This window comes from Phalacrocorax carbo, chromosome 6 (genome assembly GCF_963921805.1).
Source record: "Phalacrocorax carbo chromosome 6, bPhaCar2.1, whole genome shotgun sequence".
NCBI classification, from domain to species: Eukaryota; Metazoa; Chordata; class Aves; order Suliformes; family Phalacrocoracidae; genus Phalacrocorax; species Phalacrocorax carbo.
The window spans coordinates 6,543,458-6,567,247 of record NC_087518.1 but is presented as its reverse complement, the minus strand read 5'-3'; the positions used below and the strand labels follow the sequence as shown (position 1 = coordinate 6,567,247).

At 45.6% G+C, this 23,790-nt stretch overlaps 1 protein-coding gene across 7 annotated transcripts in view; it reads right to left on the bottom strand.

Moving 5' to 3' along the window:
- The window catches only part of FRMD4B (FERM domain containing 4B), a 136,959-nt gene that overhangs the window by 25,435 nt on the left and 87,734 nt on the right, over positions 1-23,790 (bottom strand). For 6 of the 7 annotated variants that reach the window (XM_064453491.1, XM_064453486.1, XM_064453485.1 and 3 more), the window contains 6 exons: positions 19,020-19,076; positions 17,994-18,016; positions 3,901-3,984; positions 2,634-2,699; positions 1,508-1,565; positions 478-564 (listed from right to left, as the gene is read on the bottom strand). In XM_064453491.1, coding sequence (XP_064309561.1) covers positions 478-564; positions 1,508-1,565; positions 2,634-2,699; positions 3,901-3,984; positions 17,994-18,016; positions 19,020-19,076 — 375 coding nt within the window. The remainder of the gene's footprint in view (positions 1-477; positions 565-1,507; positions 1,566-2,633; positions 2,700-3,900; positions 3,985-17,993; positions 18,017-19,019; positions 19,077-23,790) is intronic. The other variant, XM_064453487.1, reaches the window with a different exon arrangement.

Below are 23,790 nucleotides of genomic sequence, written 5' to 3'. Positions count from 1 at the left end.
CCCCCTTACAATCCGTTGAGTCATGGAAACATACAGTTGCCTAAACAGGCCAGCAGTTTTCACAGTCCCCCTCATATTTCATGGATATCAGTGGAGCCTTTTATCACTTCATACATGAAAAACACCTATGAAAGCCAACTGAATGTTGATTGAGTACAAGGGCTTTAGTTCAGGACTTGCAGAAACCCAATTGCTTCATATTTCTGCAGTTATCCCTGGAGGCTGCCAAAATTCCTGTCCAGACTGTCCTGAGACCACCAAACTCAGGATGACACACAAGCCAAAGCTCCCAAAGGGAGTTTCCACTATCTATGTGAGAGGGAGAGTTTTACTGTCTTGGTGCCAGCAGAATTCTCCTCCTCCCTCCCTTGTCTTTTGCTCACTAGTCTAATAAGCAACAGTTAAAAAAATTATATTCTGACATGCAACACCGCCTGCCTCCCCCCACCGAAGAGAATCACAGGCAACAAAACTTACTTTTCTGGGCTTAACTTTGTCTTGTAAGTCGTACTGGCCTATTCCTTTGTAACTTATTCCAAGCCACCACGGGATTCCTTGTTTATCCTGAAAAATGGACATCTACATGAACCAAGAGCTACTTAAGAATTAAGCAATTCCAAGATTACAGCCCGTTTCATTCTGTGACAAGTACAAGTAGGTACAGAACAAGGACATTTTTTGCAAACAAACTGATGTGAAGTGGATTGCTGGGGTGAATGCTGAAACTTTCTGCCCCTGCCTTCTCAGGCAGAGGCAAGAAATTACATGGTGGTTGTGCAAAGTGGACAAAAAAGCAACAGTGCTGCTGGAACAACAGGGTGTCACTCGTTGCAGGAGTGGCTGTGAGGGGGAAAGGATATGGGACAGAAAAAAATCTGTGGCCAGTGACTACATCCACTAAATTCAGGCACGGGCAGCCGCAGGAGGAGAGAACAGTGCAAAACATCAGCTTCTCAGGTACCGCAGTCATGGCCATGACTCAAAAGTAAGGAGACATCATCTCTGCTGAACTCTTCTGCACAAAACACTTTGGCCCAGGCTCTGCTCTATAAACGGGAATAAATGGTGCATTTCCATCACTCTCCAAAAATATTTCTCAGCGGTTTCCCGCTCCAAGTACGCACCCATTAATCACCTACCACTTAGAACTGGTCTTTTCTACATTGTATTTATTTTTTCTAATCTTGATTAGAAATTTCTCTGGGGAAACTATTAACTGATTTGGATGCAGAAGCGATATCCAGTTTAATTAATCTGATATGATTTAGCTCTTGATGGGATTACAGAAGGTTTTATAAAGATTCCTTTCTGTCTTCTGTAGGACGTAAGGCTTTGCTGCACTCTGGAAACAATTTTTAAATAATACTGAAGGGGGAAATATTATAGAGGTTGAAACACAGGGGGTTTAATTCTGATAGAAGAGTACTGAATCATCAAACTACTCCTACAGGAATGTAATCACACGTAATAAGCTAAGCAATCACATTATCTATAGGCATTTACTAACCTTTACTCCATAGTAATGAACTCCATATGTTGGCAAAGCTTCTACCACTTTCATGTACCTGTAGACAGATTTATAGCCTATCAGATGATTTCTGTCTGGAGGGAATATCATCTATTAACATATTTTTTTTCACACATATATTCAGGACATGCCATTTATCACTTGCATATTTTTGAAGGTCTTAATAATTGAAGGCCCATGTTTTCAGAAAAAACTGAGCATCCTGGCTCGGGAAAAGATGTGGTATTTCGGCCCAGCTAAAGCGAATGGAAAACCTCTCATACAACAAAACATTCAATCTCTTATCAGAAGGTCAGAGAACTGAAAGTAAAAATTCTGAACTGAACATGTGAGCCTTTTGGGAAACATTGGTGGTAAAGATCTGCCTATAATTATTCCATTACGGTGCTTTGGTTACAGTGGATAGGCTCCAAATGCAAGTGCGTATGCAGTTGTACCACTGTTTCATGGGACAATTCAGACAACCACTGAACAGACAAATTTTTTCCCTTGTTCCTATTGAAAGAAGCCCCCATATTACTGAGGCAGAGTTGCAGGCACCAAGCTACGTGAGAAAAACCTGCAAGTTGCCTGCATGAAGCGTGGCAATCATCTCAGATTCCTCAGTTCGTACCACGTCCCACTGCATTTGCCTGTAGGAAGTACAGTAATATTAACAGTAAATTAAAAAAATAAAATTCCATGGGCTTTGTATGCATCTTGGAAGACCTTGTTCTTTTGAAAGCCAGATTCTGAACATTTCAACAAGCATGCATTTGGGTTTTTTGCAGGACCTAAGGAAATACTCGCCATTAGGAGTTTGATGGAAAAACCAAGAGTTTGGTGTGGGTATGGAGAAGAGTCTTCCAATAAAGTAAGGTCCAAATAATCTCTTTTATATTTGAGGTATTTGAATGAGGACACAAAACCTGAACTGGAAACCTGTGAAATCTGAAACTTCAAACATTTTAACCCTGAAATATAACTCAACAAAAAAAGAACCTGACAGATACAAATGGTAAAGCTTGCAAGCAACAATGACCAAAACAGCCTGCATTGCCACTTCTCAACAAGAAAAAAAAAGTAAAAATTATCATCTTCACAAATTAACAGGTGTCATACTCACTGAACAATGGCTTGTCCTCTGGTCAGACCTTTAATTTGTGTATAATGCTCAATTACTCTGTCCTCACTGCAAAACAAGCACAAAACCCAATTTAGACGCTCAGTGACTTTGTTCACGTGTGACGGCATCTGTCGAAATTCAGACGCCTGCTCGGCATGCAGAGAAGTGTCCCTCTGTACATGTCTCACTCTAGTTTACATTCTGCTTCTTACCGATTTCTTTCCCACCCTTCATTAAGCAGCGTGGAGCTGCTTGGCTGATCCCTGCCATTGCACGCCGCGTTCCAGACTAATTAATGAATCGTTTCGGATCAGCCTGCTCGGCTGCAGATGCTGCTGCAGAATAATGGTACTAATTGTATAAATTCATTTTCACGTTCTAAAGGACTGAAACTTCAAAGGATAGTTAATGCTCCATATGTAAGACAGAAGAAGTTAAACCAGAAATGCTTTCCTTCCAGTGTATTTTCCCCTGACATTTCATAGGTGAAGAAATATAGATTTTTCAGCAATGACCTTTTTGCATTTTTCCTGTTACATACTTCAACATTTTGTTTTAGCAGAATGCAAAATAAAATTTAATTGTCAGACACTTTAAAGCAAAATAAAACCCAGCAGTATTCATTCTGGAAAAAAAAAACCAAAACAGAAGCAAGTACTGGTATGCTTGAAAATCCATCAGGTACACATCTTGCCCAAAAAAAATGAAATGAATGAGGGAGTCAGACTTGCACAACGGGCATCAATCCCAAGGAAACAATATCTTTGACTTATCCCAAATGCTGTGTTCCTTTACAGCAGATCCAAGCCACAGAAATGGACCTGCCTTTCTGTTTCCAGCTTCTCTAGCTTATTTTCTCCCCCGTCTTGTTGAGGGGAGCAGCTGGGTGGGCATCTGGCACCCAGCCAAGGTCAACCCACCACAGAGGCTCTACTATGTGACAGTCCAAGAGCAAGGTGCTTTTGCAAAGCTTGGCTGGAGTTCAGATTTCCGCTCTTTCTAATGCGCGGTCCCCGCATATTCTGATCCCGCAGTTTCTCATCCAGCAATTTGATTTCAGCAAACTTTCAATGAGGGATTTGCATCGGATCTTGCATAATTTATGCAAGAACTTCTAAAAACTGGATATGCTTGAACACGAGCAATTAACTCCAAGTCCTACATCATGCGGGCCAAAAGCTTTTAAAAGAGTTTGCAAAACTGTTTAAAAGGGATCTTGTCATTACCATTCACAGCAATGATTTACATTTTAAATTCAATAGCTCACCAGTAAGCAAGTGATGGATGCTCCTGCAGTGTCTTGGTAGGAAAGACAGGCAGTGTCTTCAAGTCTTTTCTAGTGTTTTCATCACTAAAAACCAAAAACAGCACGGGGTCACTACTAGTGAATCATAGATGCAATCAGTTTCAGCAGAAGGAAAGGACTGTATTTGCTACCCAAGAACATGACGCATTGCCCCATATCAGGCTGTCTTAGCAACGTAACTCTATAGGCCCTCTCACATGACAGTGATGTATACGGTGTCATGCAGGCTCCCGTTGTAACTCATTATACAGACACGTGATTCTTGGGCCACTGTGGCGGGAGCACCGTATCAGTATTTACTTTGCACAACCTCACTCTATTTGCTGAGTGCAGAATGAGCCTGCAGAAGGAAAGCCTCTGCTCAAAAGCAAGGCTTCTAGTGCTAACTTTTGCTCTATCTTCAGCTAAAATCCTACCTCTAGACAATAAATTTCATGAAACAGCACGGTATTTGCCAAATCTCAGAGTTTAACGCTGAGCTGATTCAAAACAAAGGATTTCAGTTCATATATTTTAAAGTATTTTCCCTGAATACAGTTTTCCTGGACTGCCCATTCGACAGAAAGTTCAAATATTTTGGACTCCAGGCCAGGCCTGGACTGAAATAAAGGGTGTTGAAGTACGTGAATGCAGTTTGTCACAAAAACCCCCAGCAGAATATTTAAAAACCTATTTACAGGCATGAGTAAAATAGTTAATATTTTCTCTTTATATGCTCCATTAATTAGTCAGCTGAAACTTGCATGCCTCGTTTCTGCCGGATTTCTGCATGCCTTCGCAGCAGCGCCAACAAGCAGCAACACGACTTTCCTATGTAAAGAATGCATCAGTCACATCCATCAGCATCCGCGTTGACTTCTGCATCTAGGCTTTCCTTGAAGGTGTTTTCCTGCTCCTGACCTCTGTTTTCAGACTCCACTGTTAGAGTTTCCATCTGAGCTACGTTCCCCCTCTTCCCTCAAAAATCAGCGCCCTGTGCATCAGCAGAGCAGACCAGAGCACAGAAATCTGCTCCGCGGGCACCGCAGCTCAACCTCTGCAGATGGAGGAGGCAGCAAACCCCTACCACGTTCCCGTCTCACATGGCAGATGTCACATGGAAGGCACAGTAAATTAAAGCTTTTTGTTCCTTAGCGAGCACAGGCTAATCGCTCTGCAAGCTTCTTCCCCAGCCCTGATAATGTGCCTCAATCCTGACTAAGAGGGACCACCTCTGGGGACGAGGAAACAGTTCAATCAACAGCCTATTTATTCTTCAAAATCTTTGATGAAGTTGCCAAGAAGGGGGTCAATTAGCGCCGAGGAGCTGTTGCTGCTGAGCTTTGCCGGGCCAGCACTCTTCTGCCAGGGATATGCACTTCGCAAGCTGGCCAGCACCCAAGTGCCACAAACGGGGACAGCTGGCTAGAAAATCAGGATCTCTCCTCCCAGTGCTCACAAAAGCTGAGGGGTTTTTATTCACCCCTTAAAAGCGCGTTTTGATGGGATCAAAAGGCTGCAGGACATCTCAGCTTGCAGCGAGAAGGTAGATTACCAGGGTTTTGTAGGGACACACGAAACTGCAGACAGAGCACACCCTCCTGAGGCCTCAGAAACCAGAGCAAAAAATAAAAAAAAGAACCCCAAACCAAAAAACCAAGCGCTGAGCAACCTGGCCTGATCTCACAGCTGACTCCTCTTGGAGCAGGAGGTTTGGCCAGACAACCTCCTAAGGTCCCTTCCAACTCCAATCATATACTCACAGGATAACTGACTATATAAAATAAAAATTTCCCCCTACTTTTATGCTTGATTCGTAACTGCAACGGCTGCTGCAGCAGTCAGGGTTGGCAGGGAAATACAGTGAAGTAGAAGAGGTTTTGGAAGGAAGCAGTAATAAAATAGCTCATTTTACCAAACAAAAGGGCTGCTCCTCTAAATATAGATTCTCAACCCGCAATATTTACAGTAAGAGCTTTAACGGTTGGTCTCTAAACCCCTATTTAGGAACCTCATTGCCAGCGAACAACAAAACGCCCGAGTGAGGACTGAAGCACTAACGAGGCTGATGCCAGGAGTGAGAGCTGAGCTCCAGCAGATGCAGCCGGGCGGGGGGACAGGTGACCCCCCCCAGCCAAAACCACCGCAGACAGGTGGAGAGAGCCTAAGCTCTCCTTCACCAGCTATTACAGGGCCAGTAGCCTCACCGCCACGGAGACTCTGCAGAAATGCTATGAATCCTGGCAGCTGCGTCCTCCCATGCTCTGAAATGCCACCTTTTGCACAACTTGTGGCCTCCAGCGGGGCTACTCGCCTTCCCGTTTGGTGTTTGGGCCCCTCACCTCTGAACCTGGTTGAGTAGGTACTTACTTTATCCTGATCAAATGACAAAACAAGAGTGCTAGTTAAGCTTGAGTGATTAATTTAAACTGAGCACCAGCCAGCCAGCTCACTCATCTCCCCGACAAGGTTTGTGGGCTCTAAGCTGGGACACATAGTCACCAGAGGTTTGCAATCACATCTGTGCCATGATGCGGGCACGACCCTCCAGCACTGACCCAGAACCACGGGCCCTGGTGCAGTTTGTTAGCAGGCAGAGTCCATAGAGCTGTGACGACTTACAGCAGAGCTGGACCTTCTCTGTTGTTCTGCCAATCCACAAACCTATCCATCTTCTCACAAGAGCAGAGAATATACTTCTTTTACAAGTCAAATTTGGCCTTCAGGACTTGCCTTCCTGAAGGGACCCAACCTCATACCCTGAGGTTCAGGCACACCATCCCGTCCATCTGCAGCTGAAGGGAGTCCATCAAAATGGACTCACAAGGCCTGAAAGTCTCTGAGAAGCCACATGAGGATTTTATTTTTTCCTCCAGAATTCTAAGATAAAGCATGAAACAATCCCAGAAAAATGTAAAAGACTCGGAGGAAACAGGGCACAGCTCCTTGCACGCTGGATGCCTTCAGACAGTGCAGGCTGGCACGCGGCAGCCCAGATCTGCTGACTGCACGTCCGAGGATTAGCACTGGGATGATTCACAGCTTCAGGGATAATAAAAGCCTCAAATGGTCCTCTCCCCCTCCTTCCACAGAGTTCATTATCACTTTATCTGCACCGAGGAGCCCAAGCACGTCTCCCCTTGACCTTCAGGATCACTTTCCCAAGCCCTCCGAGACCCAGCTGCTCCCCGAGGTGACAACTCCAGATAACAGGAGTGACGGTTTGAATTATTACCTGTTCCTGTTTGGTTTTAGAACAATCACAAGGCAATACAGAAACCACAGGGCAGACAGCGCCGGCTCCAGATGTCCAACTGTCTACGCTATCTACCAGCCAAACACACCAGTGTTGTATCTGGCGTGTCCATGGTCGGTTCTCATCAGGGCAGGAGGAGGACTCAGCTGTTGGGATGGGGAGGCCCACTTGCATTTAATCTGACCTCTGCCTCGGAGGGGACTTCTTGACTGGTGGTTCTTGGCATAATTTCAATACATAAACTTAAACCGCCCAGAGCCAACAGGATTGAACATTTTTTGGCAAAAGGTTTGTTTATTCCCCAGGAGGAGAATATAGGAAACTCTCATCTCAAGTATTTTTCCACTGTGGAGAAGAATTAAAGAAAACCAGCAGACAGACCCTTTCCTTCCTATTCCACCCTCTAAATGGGAGTTTTCTCTCTGGCAGATATTGAGCAGAATTTGCACCGATCTGGGCAGTATTAATGAAAATCTGCATCAGACCCTCCTCACACCGAACCTCAGCTTGCATTCCTGGTACTGTCCACGTTTAATTTGCTGTGCCAACATAAACAAATGTCGGGCAAGATGCTGTCCCCAGCAGCACATCCCGCTCATCAGTGTCAGCTCTACGGAGACGGAAGGGCAGCTTATCTCTAAAATAATCTACAGCAATATTTAAACACATACCATACTACAAAGAGGAGTACCCACATTCAAACTACTACCTCTAGCAGCAAACCAGGACCAATCCCATGTACTTCCAACAACTCGCTGACATTACAGTGAATTTTAGGCATTTTGCTAAAACCCCACCAGAAATCTAGGAGGACCCAAGCCAGATCCTGGTGGCACGCGCTGTCTAAAGCACATTACTGAAAATTAAAAAAGACTTACATATTTATGCTCTCAGAAAGTACAGCTTCACAGCTTGTAATCGAGTGATACAACACTCCCTGCTAGGCAAAGATTTACAGATCTGTGCTAATTAGGACTATTTGTCAATGGCTGCCCAGGCTTCTCCCTGCACCCACTGTCAAAAACAGCTCATGCCTGTTGCTAACGCAGGTAAGTGCTTAGATGTAATAAGATGTGGTTAATGAGATTAGCATAAAATGTGAAGAGCAACAGACACACCCAGAACAGCAAAAGCAATATACTGGACTACAACATAAAAGCTTATCCGCCCTCATCATCCTTGTAAATATGAACAACTTGATAAGCATAGGACTTCAGACAACTTTGAACCGACTAAAGCGATGGCAGGTGTGTCTGCCTCTGCTGAAAGTTGGTAACACTTTATAAGGCAGGAATTTATCACTGGGTAAAGTGCATTGTATAGTGATTTTCCCCTACTGTTGAAGCCTCTTGACCTCACATAAATACTTACTCGTGTGTTGCTTTGTGATCATTAGAACAAGTCAACTTTTGGGTCTTTCTGAATGTCACGATTTTCTAGTCAGTGAATTCTTGACATGCATTTTAGGCATTTCACAGGTAGAATTTCGAGTGGCCTTGTTTTTAGAAAATATCAACCAACCTCTCAAGTTAACCCGAAAGTAATTTCATGCACACCTAAAAATCAGTAGACATGAGAATCACGTGTGAGATACAAGCAGATCTGGAGCTTCACAGCTAAAGGATGATACGATATTACCCTGCATTGGAAAGGTGCTTCAAAAACTTTCCATCAGGATTTTTCTTCTTATCCTGTTCAAGATATTTAAAGCTAGCAAAATAAATACATAGAAACAGCACACAACTAGACTAGGTACTTGAAAGCTTGACAATCTAAGTTTTCAGAGGGCTGGTCAGGTTACTCAGATGGTGTTAGTAATGGTCCTATTTCTTGAGAATAACCACTAAATTCCTTTGCTATGTGATTACAAGCAACGCTGTAACAGCACAAGAACATCCCATGTTGCTGCCCACACCCCAGCCTGGTCCTGAATTGACTTTCTGAAGTGACCAGGCTTAGGGTAGCATCACCAAGCTCTCCGAGGTGCTCCCATTCCATAGGTTCACAGATGAGAGCCGGCAACATGGCCCATCACACTGCAGCTGGACTGCTTCAGCAACAGGTGCCTTTTCTGTAGGCTTTTGTTTTGTTTTAAAATAAATGGAAGGGCAGAGCGTGGCAACCTCACACTCCCATGGAGGTTGGTTTGCCTTTCAAGGTACCACAAGGAACAGGTGTGAGGAGGAAGCAGCAAGGCAACAGGGAAAAAATAATGCGTGGGGTTAAAAGTGCAAGAGAAAAAATGTGGGGGAAGGAAGATAGAGCAGGGAAGGTATGGGGGGAGACGATGGATTTAGCAGCTTTCGAGTGTGTCAGAGCAGCAGGATCCTGGCAGCAGGATTTTGAAATGTGCTCTCTTGACAAATCCTCTTTTGTGACAAATGCCAGACGTTTCCCATCATTTCCCAACCTTTCAGTTTATGGTCTGCTGGCACACTCAAGAAAGTTATTTTTCTATTGAAGGAAAACCATGATCTGGAAAGGCCACGAACAAGGGGCTCCCACCGGCGCAGGACAGCCAGAGCTGAACCTTAAACCCCCGCACCAGCAGGGAGCTTTGCCTGGGACAGGGCTGCAAAGTCTGCCACTTGAATACCAGATAGGAACCTCCTGCTCAGAAAGGTATTTGAAGGAGCATTTCTAAGAGCCTTCCAAACCCTGTATGTGAAAAGGAACACGATAAGCAGTGCAGACGGCTTTTTCAACACCAGGCTTGTGTATATCTATGCTGTGGCCGTGCTATGGATTCCCACACTGTGCTGCAACAACAGCTTTAGTTTCACAGCTTGAGAGGGACCTGCACCAAACACAAAGCATGGCTGGGGCAGGGCAACCCCTCCCCACACTCAGCACAGCCTTGGACCCCTGGGCCTGACCTCCAGCCGTGCTCCTTTAAGCTCATTTCTCTGCTTCCTGAGCCCTGCCTAACTCTCAGGAAGTGGCAGCAGCACCTACCGATCTCACGGGGGTCCGGTGACCTTACTGGTTGGCTTTTGGGAGATGGACAGAGAGCGCCAAGGAACAAGCAACACTTCTCATATCAGCCATATGCATTCACTTCTCTATCTGAGGACATGGGGACCAGACAAGTGAGAAGCCGAGCTGCTCCCAGAGCCACCTTGGCAGATGAGGAACCGTTCGTATTTCCACTTCGCAGATGAGGAATGGGGTGCTGACCAAGCGGTTCTCCAAAGCTTGAGAAAATCTGCGACCTGAACCTGCCTTAAATTCTCGGGTCTTTTACAGCTCTTGATGTGAAATATGAACATTCTGAAGATAAACTCCTTTGGTCCTTGCACAGCACACCGACTGTTGGCGATGGCTCGCAGTCCCACCGATCTGGTACAGTATACCCACGTTCACAGAGCTGCTCAGCCGTACCGACAGCACGCGTTAGCAGTGCTCCTCTATCAGACCAGACGGGAAGCAGAATGGCTCTGCTTTACCTGGGGATTTACTGCAGAGCATTACACCATTGACAGTTGATACGACGTTTGAAGGATCCCAAACCCTTCCTCGCAACAACAGACTGTTATTTCTAACATTCACGCTTTCTTCCTGTTCACACAAAAGTCAGCTTAGCCATATTAGTTGTGGGTTTTTAGCATGTCTGAATACAGCAGCAAAGTTTAAAGCTTGTTATCACAGCCCTGCGTGCTGATACAGAGATATGTGGAACCACAAGAAAAATAAAGTATCCAAATAACGATAAAGACCTGACAAATCTGCAAAAGCAAAAAAGCTGAGGCTGAAAAGCTGTCGTTCCATTTCCTCAAAGCACAAAATACACCCCACGTGACAGATCCCAACCACCAAGGGAAGGAAAAGCAAGAGAGATTTATTTTTGCTTTTTCAAAGTGAGGGTGTTGCTCAGAGTCACACCAGAGCCCAAACTCCTGCTCACAGCTGACAGTGTGAGACTGGAGAAGCTCTCTGTAGACATGACAAAGTTTTCCAGATATTCAGCAGAAGGGAAGTGAATACATGATAACGCAAAATCCATGAAATTTCATTTTGCAACAGGAAAAGGCAATGAGTTTTAATGCTGAACCTGTCCTTGAGAGAATTCCTAGGGACAAGGGGGAGAGCGTCTTCTGCCTAAGGCTGTGGATGCCACAATGCTACTCCATGCCTAACAGCTACGACAGCAACGTCTCCCCAGCTATGTCCCCTGCATGGGAGACAACTTGAGGGATGATGAATTTTCTGGCACCAAGCTTGCCTTGTCTCCCACCTGCTTTGGATGCAGAGCACACACAAAAGCCCCTCCTAGGTGGCTGGGTGGTACCCACTGTAGCACTGCTTCTCCGAGTTCAAAGGGCCTTAAAGGAAAACTAAGAAAAGAAAGGACTGTGGAGGGAAAAGGAAAACTAAGAAAAGAAAGGACTGTGGAGGGACAGTTAGAGAGGACAAAACACAACCACGCTTTTGCTGCCCCTCAGGAAACTGTACAAACATCACGCATAGGAAATCTAAAAATGCATGTTCCTTACCAAACTGCCATAATTATGTGTAAATACTAAAGTTACTACTTGCATACAGCAGTGTAAATCCCATGAGATCAGATTATTAAATTACTGAAAACGTGCTTTTTTTTTCCCTCTTCATGTAATCCTTTTCGCTCATTTCACCCAGTGCCTCCACTTAATTCAGCCTAATTCTTCTGCTACGTAATAAGCATACTATACAAATTCCTTGAGAGCCCTTTCAGAAAGCTTTAAAATAGGAAATTGTAAAAAAACCCAAACCATTAAAATGACATTACTGGAGAGCCTATGTGCACTTTGGTCTGCCCTGAACTGTATGAATCTACAAGTAGCACTAGTAGAAAAAAAAAACCCCTTTTGCTGTTAAAAGTCTAGCAGAAAATTGGTGTTTTAACTAATTTTTTTTTTTTAATCTGGTTTACACAGTGAATTTCCACTTTTCATTGAAAAATAAAACACCAGGAAAGAACATTTTCATCTCAGAACTGCTGCCTAAGTGCTCCATGAGATGGAGTTCAGGGGCTCCCCTCCACACGCTGCCTTACCTTGGCTACCTGTTCCTCCTCGTACACTGGGGTGTACAACCCCAAAACCAAACTGCAGTGACTCATCAACAAAAGCGAGACTTGCACACTGCTAGAGAAATATTACTGTAGTTTTCAACTTCTCTGAAGAGAGTATAAAAAATTCAATTAAGCAGAGAGCTCTTTGGGAAAGTGGATATCTGATACGTAATCAAGTAGGGGAATCATTATCATTGTATGAAATATATATCAAACATGACTTCCCCTAAACTTGCTTATTTAATACCTTGGTTCATTAGAAGTTCCTAAACAAAGTGAAATAAATCATCAACCCCCTCAGCAAACAGGCTCTAAGTTAATAAGGCTTTGCTCATCTTGTTTCAAATTAGTTCTTTCTTACAAAAGAGGGAGCTCAGGAAAGCACACAGCTGGGTTTGACTGAGACAGAGTTAATGGTTCACGAGCAAATGCCTAGCAAGGTATTTAAAGAAAAATCGTGCAGAGTTGCAGCTGAAAGGCAAAATACGCAATGACTCACTTGGCAAACAAGCAGCCGTGGAACACAAGGAGCAAAACTGCAGCACCAGTGCTGAGCACTGATTTACAGCGAGGCAGACGCAGCCCACAGGGAGCAGTGGGTCACGCGAGGGAAAGCCTCGGTATATGGACATTTTAAAAGTGCACTTGCACGGGGGGGAAAAAAAAAAAATAATCAAACACTAAACCACAGTGTTGCCTATGACAGGCACCAGATGGATGCCCTGAGAGTGAATCCTATGGTGGACCCACCACCTCTTTTGTATCACCTACAGATACACATGGAAGGAAATCCTCGGGGGCTGAAAGACGCATCCAGATTGTGCTCAGGTCCTCAGCCTCCGCATAAGACCAGTGCAGATGGCCCCTTGTAACCCACCCCCAATCCCAATGGCCCTGAAAAAGAGCTTCCAGTGAACGGTTCACAACAGGTCTCCTTCCCCAACAGGGCAGCCTAAAGAGGAGCAGGTCTGTGGAGCACAAGGGTTTGTGCTGGGGACCTGACACGCACGCTGTACCCATTTCAAGGCTTTCTTTAGGCCAGCTCTAACCTGGCCCCACAGCCTGAGCACCCGTTAGTGGCTGGCACCCATGAGGTGGGCTCCATTCATGCCACGTGGATCCACCCTGAGCCCTCTGAGACCTCTCCAGGATGCAAACCAGATAGGAGAGAAGCAACAACTGGGAGATTTGGTCCAAATTGTTGTTTCTGCTCCAACCCGAGTCCTGGCCGTGGCCACACCTGGAGTTTGGTCATATGAACCCGGTGAGATTTCCAAAAACAGGCTGGACAAGCTCTCTCCAGCAAATCTCAGGTGTGTCCTGTTTCTAAAGCTACCTTAATCGTGGGGTAAGCAGTACAGTGAACAGGTGCTTGGCTATCAGACAATTGTTAAGTTCTTCCAAGCACCTATTTTCCAGCTCTGCCTGCATTATCATTTCCACATTCTTTTCTACCAGATTTTCCAATTTGTCTGGCAAAATAGTCAACTTCCCACGCAAATGCTACCCAAAAATCTAATAGTGAGCACTCACACTTAATTAGGAGCAAACTGTTAATAAAAGCTTTCTGCACCTAGACCAAGCACTTTACTTTTTCCTCAGTAAAGTTTGTAAATCTGGGAGTTTCTGAACCAATTACTCCATAGCTGCAGTTTGCAGGGATCTCTTTCACACAAACCTTTTCCTTTTGCAAACCGCATTTATCACCCACGTAATGATAAACCCTGGTGCCTCGTACATGTCAGCTATCAGGAATTCATTATTTTGTCTGTGTTATGTTATACCAGTCGGGAGTTATCTCTGCAGCCCACAGGCCAGAATCAAAATCTTGCGTGTCAGCTATTTAAAGAAAATGGAAGCCCTCCTCCAGCAATTTAATTAAGTTTCAGGGAGCATGGCTGGGTTTCAGTCCTGGAAGTGTTACTGAGGAAAGTATGATCCAAGCTTATCAGTCAGAAAACAAACTTTTTTTAAAAGTTACTTTCCTTATATAGCTAATACTTTCCTGTAGCTAATCTGATTTTAATGAACATTTTTCTAATGCTAGAAGGACAGCATTTAGGACATCTCAGTTACAAACTATCTCTTTCATCAAGCTACAAAGAAAAATAATACTATATACTATTGCACAGCATTTTTGAGGGCAGATGCTTAGTCTGTAAACTAAAACCAGCTAAATCATTTATTTCCCAAGGAGGCAGGACTTAACATACTGCATATTTATATGATGAATAATTACCAGACTGATCTATCATTTTGCTTGCCTGCCAAGATATTAGCTTTCTTTAAAACTTAAATAAAATTTCTAAAATAAATATGGCCTTTTTTTCCCAAAAAACTGAACAATGCCAGAAGCTGCAACTTGAATCAAATTCTCTTTTCAGAACCTTCACATAGAGTTGAATTAACAAGATTTTGTAAAACTAGGCTTGCAGCTTTTTCTGTTTCATTTGCAAATGTAAGCGCAGAAGAGAGCAATTAACTAATGCAGAGTTTCAAAACTACTATTAATGACCAATACTTTGCTTGGGTTCTTATTATAGGAACTGGAGAAAATCTGGTAGGAATTCAGTTTAAAAAGGGAAGCAGGGAACTGGCAGCCATACATGAGTCATGAAAAGCAAACACGAGCAAAGCGGTACATCCCTCCTCTCGAGCAAAGCATGCTGAGCTGTTGCAGAGGAAGGCAGAGAGCCACAGGCTTGCAGCACCCCAGATTTGCTGGAAACATCACAGCTGCAGGACTCTCAGGAGGAACCGCTCTGCCCTTGGCAGCCCCGACAGTGTCCCATGTAAAGAGGAGAGGAACGGCCCACCGAGCATCCCTGTGACATGCTCTTCATCACACACAGGGGATAGTTATCTTAGCTGGGATCACCAGTTCAGCAAACAGGAAAAGGAACTGGGTGTGCAGTGAGCTACACCGATCGTGGTCCACTGTCATCTTCATTAATCATTCCTCCTGCTGCCCGCGGTCATTTTAGACTGCCTCCGAGAAACCAGAGCCATCCAAAACAGGCACATAAGCAACGGACATGCTGTGTGTGCAATTTTGAAGCACGTACTTAAGTTTTATCAAGATATCTTAAAAGCCAGGGTCCTCTCAGAGTTAGACTTGGGCAGTTTATCTTACATAAAGCCTCTCTCCGAATGATAAGGCGCATACCCTCGTCCTAACAGCCCAAGACCCTGGGGTCCTGCTGCAAACCACCTGCAAGGACTAAACCCCAAAGACCCTGCTACTTTCACACTGTCAGTGCTACCAGTCTGCAAAGTCCCTCCAGAGTGACCTTTGTGCAGGCGAAGAAATGAAAAGTTTTTACTTTCTCCGAGCGCCCACACATCAGGTTTGCTCACTGAAAATAAACAGATTTCAAAAGAATGTGCTCACCCACTCGGCACGGGGTAAGGGAGGGTGTTTCTCGGGAGATTGCTGCTCTCTGCCATCAAGACGTTATCTGAGAATTTGAGCAGCGGATTGGGAAAGGGGTTACTGCAGAGCCGCAGGAGTTTGAAGCGTTTGGATCCTGGTACTGACCTGCCTGCTCGCAGCTGAAGTCGGGGGCAATGCTGCACAGTGACCCTGCTGCGGGACACATCCCCATGGAAAAGCTCCCTGCGGGGTGTGTGGAAAATCAGCCAGGCAGAGATCACCAGCATTGTCTGGACTGGCCCGTTTTTCATTTCCAGAAAGCTAATCTCTTGGACTTCAGGCAATTCCTGTATCTACCCGTGTTCATTCAGCACTAATCCTATATAAAAAAATTAACCCGTGTGTTCTCATGTACGCTTAAATGGTGCAAAGACACATTCCAGGAAGTGATTCAAAGAGGAATTGCCAAACGACAGCGAACATAGAACACGCCAAACCCAAGACACTGCGAACAGAGGCAACCGCACCGCGCAAACAGCACCGCTGCAAGGACGTATTCTCTCTATCACGGGTGAAACTGGCAGCGGAGACCGGTCCTGCAGTATCTTTGTTCAAACACGCTGGTAATTAAGCTAGTGCTTTATCAGCAGTGGCCCAAATGACCACTTGTGATATGAAAAATGAAATTCCTTCACTTCTGGTGTGCTCACTGGGCCTGGGACAGCTGGCCGTGCTCCTTTGCTATGGAGGCATAACATATGTTTTGTTTAACAGAGGAAACAATTGCTGCAGCTATTTTCGTGCAACTGCTAGGGGAAGAGCTGCACTTGGGAAATCACTCGTGTAGCACAGTATTCTTCCCTCCAATTTTCTTTAAATACTTTTGAAGGTAACCACAGGCGATCCACTCCTTGCAACATGTCCACAGAGGCACGGAAAATAACCACGGACGCGGTTCTTGGGCATGTGAAGCAATACTTTGAAACCTATTTACGGCAAACGATAAGGAGTCACTGTTAAGTTCAAACCACGTAAGGGAGGTTTTCACCACAAAGGTAGTTTATAACCTTAACCCCTTTTCTTGAGAATTCAGAGCATGTGCCACCAGTTGCTATAGCTTAACAAGTTACTGTTTGTCAGACAGCGGCGGTTCTCTGGTTATCTGTGCCTAAACTGAGTTAAGCTTAGGATATCTTAGGGCGTCCATGCAACATCAGGCAAGGCGAATAGCCTTTCTACAGAAAAATGCAGCACGCTGCAGCTATAAGCAATACACTGTGGATCACAAAGCAGGTCTAGAGCATGAATAGGAACAGAAATTGTCTGTACAGTGAACCCATCCAGCTGATCTTAATCACAAGGACATCTTTTTCTCCCTGCAAGCGTGAGACCACGCCAACAAAAAGGAGGAGGACACAGAGCGTGTTCAGAAGGGACTGGCATTTGGAGAAGAGGGGTCTTGAGCAGCAGCACCGGCACTTATTTGACAGCTGCAGGCTGAAGGAAAAGCAAAGCATGTCACTGATGCGGCCTTTGGCAGCCAGGCATGACATGCTCCCTGCGTTTGAGCACATCGCTCTTCAGTGAGTATTTTCAAAGCATGATTCTTGAAAGCTGTTGTAACTAGAGTGTAAACACACATCTCCTCCCGTATGGAAACTCAGCAAGTAGTAAAATATTAACATGACCAAAGGCAACCTTCTGAATTTCTGTTTGCTTGGTGAGGTGTTTCTAATTGAAGGTCTTTTCCTTGGCTCAAACAGGTTTGAGTGCAACCCCACGTCCTCCCTCCGGCCCCCCGTGGCTAGTTATCATAACCAGTACATGGCAAAAATTGATTTCCAAGGGCAAGTGCAGTCTGATGATGCAGCTTCAGACGGCTAAAGCCCAGCAAGCGGGTCGCACACCAGCTACAACACAACTGTCGGGTCAAGTGCGGGAAGGGAGAGGCCCCACGGGGCAGCTGCAGAAGAAAGCGGCTCACTGATCTCTGGCGTGGGCAGCTGATGGACTCCGTGTCTCTCCACACGTGCTGCCACTGTACAGGCAGAGTTGCAGGCAAGGTTGCCCAGATGGACCAAAGCCTCAGTGCAAAGCACAGGCTTTCGAGTAGGAAAGAGTGGGAGTTTTCTCCCCCTCCCACTTTGGCACCCGCACATGCAGAGGGGAGCAAAGCGGGATGGCCTGAAAAACTGTTTTGACTCAGAGCCTGCTCACAAAAGGCGTTACTCACCCTGCAGACTCAGATTTTATCCAGCCCAGCAGCACATTTCACTTTCTTCAGCCACTGCTCGCAGCTGGACTTTACCCCCATTTTTGATTGTTTGCAGTACAATGCCAACCCAGAAAAACACATCCATCAAGCACACCAGTATTAGAAAGGAAAATGTTATTACCTGGAATAGTCCCCTTTAGCTTCCTACAATTGAAAAACAGTGACAGAATTAAAACATGATCTCTTCAAAAGTCCTCGATTTTCCCAGCATTGTTCACTTCCCCACTCCCACAGCTCCGTGGCCAGATCCTGACCCCGCTTACGCTCAGTGCAAAGCATGGAGGCTGCCCACACGTATCATGTATTCAAGAACAGAGCTCAGCTCTTTACGCTTCCAGCTGTAGATTATCCAACCTACACCATAAATAAATCCGCTTCCAAAATGGGGATGAATTTCACATTGAAAATCAGATGTCACTTTTACTGCATAAGAAGTGAAATAAAATTCTCTCTCCGGCCGACCACATCCCACTGAAGGTCAGCTTTATGAGCAGGTCAGCAGTTGAGAGGAATTGTGCTCACTCGAGATGAAAACAACAGTTCAGGCAGATCAAGCCACTGCAGCTTTGCTGTAGCGTTTTGTCACCGAGAATGCAGTAGGGAAAACACCCCTACATTTTAAAGGTGAAGTTTTATTTCGTAGCAAGTGGTAAATAACCAGAGTTTAAGTTTGAGTACAATAAAACTTGATTAAGGAGAGAGGAAAAACTGACAGTATATTTCAACATAAGTATTGAAAATACATGCTTTGAAAGAAAGATTCACAGGCATAATATAGCCAATTTAGCTACAGTATCACATACTTTTCTTCCCAGATCTCCAAAACATATTTAAAATAGAATAAAGGATAAATTCGGTAGAAATGTGCCCAAATAAGTGACTTCCCTTGATGAGTTTTTCCTCTTCACTCTCCCAATTTAGAATTTCTCAAATACATATTTCTCTCACTTGTCTGTAAGAAAAACAACTCCCAAGTTTTTCCAGCTTTTCTTCCCCCCCCCCGCAGCTGCAGCGACTATAAACAGCGCTGCGTGGTCTTGCCTTCACAGCGGGAGGGGAAAAACCCAGAAAGGCAGAACGGAGCTGAGCCGAGCCCAAGCCGCCGGTGCCAAACACCCGACCAAACGGAGGAGGAAGCGGCGCTTACCTGCAACACCAGGGCTGCCAACTTGAAGACGGTCTCACTTTCCACTTCGATCTGTCCCTGTGCAGGGGAAGAGCGGAACGTGAAGGCTGCGCGCCCCGCCTCGCAGCGGCACCGCCGCCGGGACCCTCCCCGCACCGCCCCGCAGCATCACCCGCACCGCCCCGTCCCGTCCCGCCGCTCCAGGCAAGCGGCGGGGTCAGAGTCCCCTCCCCGCCTCCCCGCGGCTGCCACCCCCTTTTGCAAGCACGTGTCGTGTCGTGTCCCCCCCCCCCATGGCAGTGCCTTTCCTCCTTCCCCAAACCATTCTCCTCTCCCCCCCCCCCCCCCATATTTTCTTTACAAATCTGCCTTTTATTGCTCGTTACTGGACGCTGCTTCGCGTTATTGCCTCTGACTCCGCAACGACCTGATCCTGCACGCTGCAACACACACACGCAGAACCTGCCGTGAAGCGGGGGGGCAGGGCTGAACAAGAGGTATTTTTATGGCTTGAAGCACCGCACCTCCTCAGGGCAGGGACTGCAGTTCTTTGTTGTGATGGTGGTACACACCCCCCTGGTGCTAGATAAGTAATACTTTTTAATCGCAGGAACAGCATAAGTAACCTTCCTTTGCCCCACATAGTCTGGATCTTACAGCCTCCAGTTCTTGCAGATACACTGGAGGTGTAGTGCAACGGTCAGAAAAACCGTGTGGACCCCGAGCTGGAAATCTCCTGTGTCTTGACCCCACTCCAAAACCAGCCCTGTCCCAACAGCACTATGCACTCTGTGACTTCTGAGGTGTGCAGCTGAGAAACTCCAAAACAGCAAAACTACACCAGGATCCCTTTTTTCCTGCTTGCAAGCTTAAGTGCAAACTTTCAAAGTTAATTTCTTACAAGCAAAAACCCTGGCCTTGGTTCTATTATGGGACCAGCAGTAATGCTGGAGGAGTAAAGGAGAGGCACTTATAATTGGACTCTTGGGTTATCGCAGCTACGCCTTACACCTACTGCATCCTGCACACAGCACATAAAGGACAAAACTGAGCTCATGAATGCAGAGGGTTTTTTTCTTATTGACCTTCTGCAAGTGAAGGTAGTGGGCACGATGCCTGCCTCCTGCCACGGAGATCCTAACACATCCTCTGTCCCCAGGATCTGTTGGCTGAATGTGGGGACAAAGCAGACCGAAAGCTGAAATAGTGCCAAAACCAGGGTAGCAGGAAGACCTACAGAACTGCATACAGATACAGGGAAATGACATCTCGAAATATATAGGGCACATCTGGAGCTCAGCTAATTTACCACAGCTGCAGGTCTGGTCCACAGAGACTAAATTCAAAAGCGAACAAACAAATAATTCAACTCTCATGGAAAGAAAGGGTTGGGGTTTTTTTTTGCCAGATTTGTCAATGAAGCATTCCAGCAGCAGCGCTCCCCCAGGCTGCTCCGTAACGGCAGACCAAGAGGAATTTCCCCTTCCCAACAGGTGTGGCAACAGCTATGCAGAAGTAGTCTCCAAAGCATTCCCAGACATATTTTATTAGAAGAGGAGGGGCACGGCCACAAATTAGGAGGAAAAAAAATAGCTTCAAGTTCATCCTTCCTTCAGATCTCTTTCATGTTGATGCTTAAGAGAAAAAGGCAAGGATTGCAGCCCAGAAACTCTTCACATAGGTGCAATTTTAAGGCAGTTTGTTACTTCCAGGTCCATATGAGGTTAGTCTTTGTCATGCACATCTGAGCTGCGTTTTTTTTTTAAGCTTAAATTGCATCTGCTCAAACAGCCTTTGAGGCCAACTGTGGCAGTGGGAGGATTACGGGAGATCAGGTCAACCCAGCACCACGCTTTGCTGCTCCGGCAGGCAGGGAACCCAGACATGAGAAAATGCCATCATGGGAAACCTCTGCTCAGCAGGAAAGACAGGCTCTAGTTCAGCAAAGCTGTCCCTGGACCACAAAATCAGGGAAAACAGGGCCAGAAGGAACCTTAAAAGCTCATCATCAAGACCATCTCCCTGCCCCAAGGCAGAATCAGCTACATGCGGGCTCATCACCTTTTAAACATACAAGAAACTCATTGAGATTTAACTATCCAAATGCAATTCTCACATCAAAGGCCCTCTTCTCTCTGTCGCTGGTTCCAAGAAAAGCTCCGTAGCTACTGCAGCAGCCAGTCTCTGCTGACCCATTGCAATAGCTACTGCTGGCGTTACAGGCATGTTTGGGACTTAATAACCGAGCACCTCTTCGCTTTTCATCTTCAAAGCACCTCACAACCATTAACTAATTAGCAATAGTAATTAGGAGGCTGCTTTTCCATGTTTATTTACTTGGTCCTAAATACAAGCGTTAAGAAACTCTGGTCACTTTACTAGGCTGCTATGGCATTGCCACAAATGTTAAGTGTGATGCCACAAACCACTTAATTTAGGGTTTTAGGAGACCAGACAGGCTGAAGGGGGCCGGCCTACTTCAGCTGATGAAGTTTCATTCTTGTTTTGCTGTGCCGATGTCCTCAGCTTCAAACGCGTTTGCTTAGAAGCTGTGTTGAGGATTGAACAGGTAAGAAGGTCCTCCCTAACCTGACCTCTCTCAAACAAGACACTGAAGGTGTCCTGACCAGAGCAAAGGGGACAAGCAGGACACCCCAGGTGCAGGGGAGCCACCACAGCTTTCCAGCTGTTGCAAATCTCAGAACAGGGTGGAGCAGCCCTAATTATCACATATTGCCGTACAGGAACAGTGGCAGGAGACTGGGGCCACTCTGAGGGAGGCTCTGCACCAAAAAAGCCCTGAAGAGCAATCAGGAGAATCCCTACCCTTTAAAGGGACTAAATATCAAATAAGAAAAGAGACTCAGGGAGGCGAAGGCACTCCCCTAAGATCGGCAGTAGCTAAGGGGCAGAGCAAGGATTTGAAGCAAGGGATCCTAAAGCCCCAGCACAGCCTTTATCTAACACTATACAAGTGACAGTCTCTCGGACAATTCCCTTTGAGCCTGGAATTATTCTCCATCATAATATACCATTATTTGCTATCTGGTTCCCCAATTGGCCATTGCTATAACGTAATCCAGCCCTTGGCTCTCAAGGAGTTCGGACAGCCCTTGGCTCAACACAAATCCATATAACGATAGACATCACCCAGACAGGACTCTTCCCACTCAGGCAATATTTTGATTTTGTAACCATCCCTCTGCCCTCAAGGCTGGCAGATGGGAGTCTGTTTTAGCATCGCTTTAACTGCAAAGTCAAATTGCAAAAATAGGTGGGGAAAAACAGCTATAGGAGATTCATTATGAATACCGGCAATTGCCAGGGTAATTTAAGCAGAGGCTTCAGGGAGCAGGCAGGAGGGGCAGAGAGTGCTCTCATGGCTGCATGTTGAGATGAAGATGGAAGGTTTTCCTAGATTTATCCCAACTGGGAGCAAGATCACTAGCACGAGGTTAAGTAGATGGATGTAATTCAGATCATGGAATCCAAGTCTTGTACATTTTAGATGTCGGTAAGTTTAAACAGACTAACGGGTGCAGCTCCAGAGGGGATGAAACTGATATTTTTCAATTAGAGTTTGCACAGGGACCAATCATTTTAACCAGTGAGCCACATTCAGCCCCTTGTGTAGCTCTCCAGAAGGCCACTGGCTTATCCAAACACCACATTTGGTCCAGAGGATTCAGGTGGTGGCTTTTGTCATACTGACAAACATCAGAATAATAGAAGATGGTAGCAGATGTCCCAACTGGGTGGCAATTACTGTAGAGCAGGAACAGGTCACTGTCTCAGCAGCTAGTGAAGACCAAATCCTGCCTTTTGTGCCCATGGGCAGAATTTAGCCCTCAATTCAGAGAGGGGCTCAAGTCCTTTGCTGCACAGACACAGACTTACAAATGTGATAAAAATCACAAGGCTTGGTCATGAATAGAGCAGTGAACCCTCATTAAACACAGCAACAACACTAGAATTTACTGTCACAGAGATACAAGTCTGAAATCCTGATGAAAACACAGATGAAGAATGAAGACAGTCAGATGAGCATTAACTGTGCTAAGCAAATCTTTAGACTGTAAACTCAGATTAAAGTGGATTAAAAAAGCAGCAACACAGGAACTGGCATGTTTAACTCTTCAGAGCCAGAACAAGAAATGAAAACTGATACCATTTCTTCCAAGCACATGTAGCCTCCAGAGGTTGAAGACTGACAGCAAAAACATTTCATGTGGAGATTTGAGAGCTGAGATACTAACACATCTCTTCCCTCTAACCAACCCCTTAAAAAAAATTTTATTAACTAAAGACACCCCCAAATACACACGCTATGATTGAATAGCCTCAAGACAGCCACAATATTGAATATAATTGCCTGTGATTACTGAAAAGGGATTAAAAAAGCTGCGAAAAAGAAGGGTGCAATTAGTCAGAGCAAAAAGAAGGACCCAAATGTGTACAACAAGATGTTCAAACCACGGGAGGCAATTAGTTGGGTGTGGACCCAGCACAGGTGAAGAAAGCAATGCCAGCATCCGCACCCTTACCCAGCACCACCATGACTTCCCGCAAGGGATGCGGTATCCCCGCGATGTGTCCTGACAGCCAGAGGATGCAAAGGCAGGTCCCTGCGGTGCAGAAAGCTCAGCAGCTTTTCAGCATTGACGGCTTCTTTGAGAGCAGAGACTGCACAAGGCAGCCTGAGCTCCTGGGATGGGCTCGGGAGGGGTTGTTGGCCCCAACCTGTTACATGACAAGCAGAGCAGCACAGGAGGAACTAGGTCAGGCAAATTCA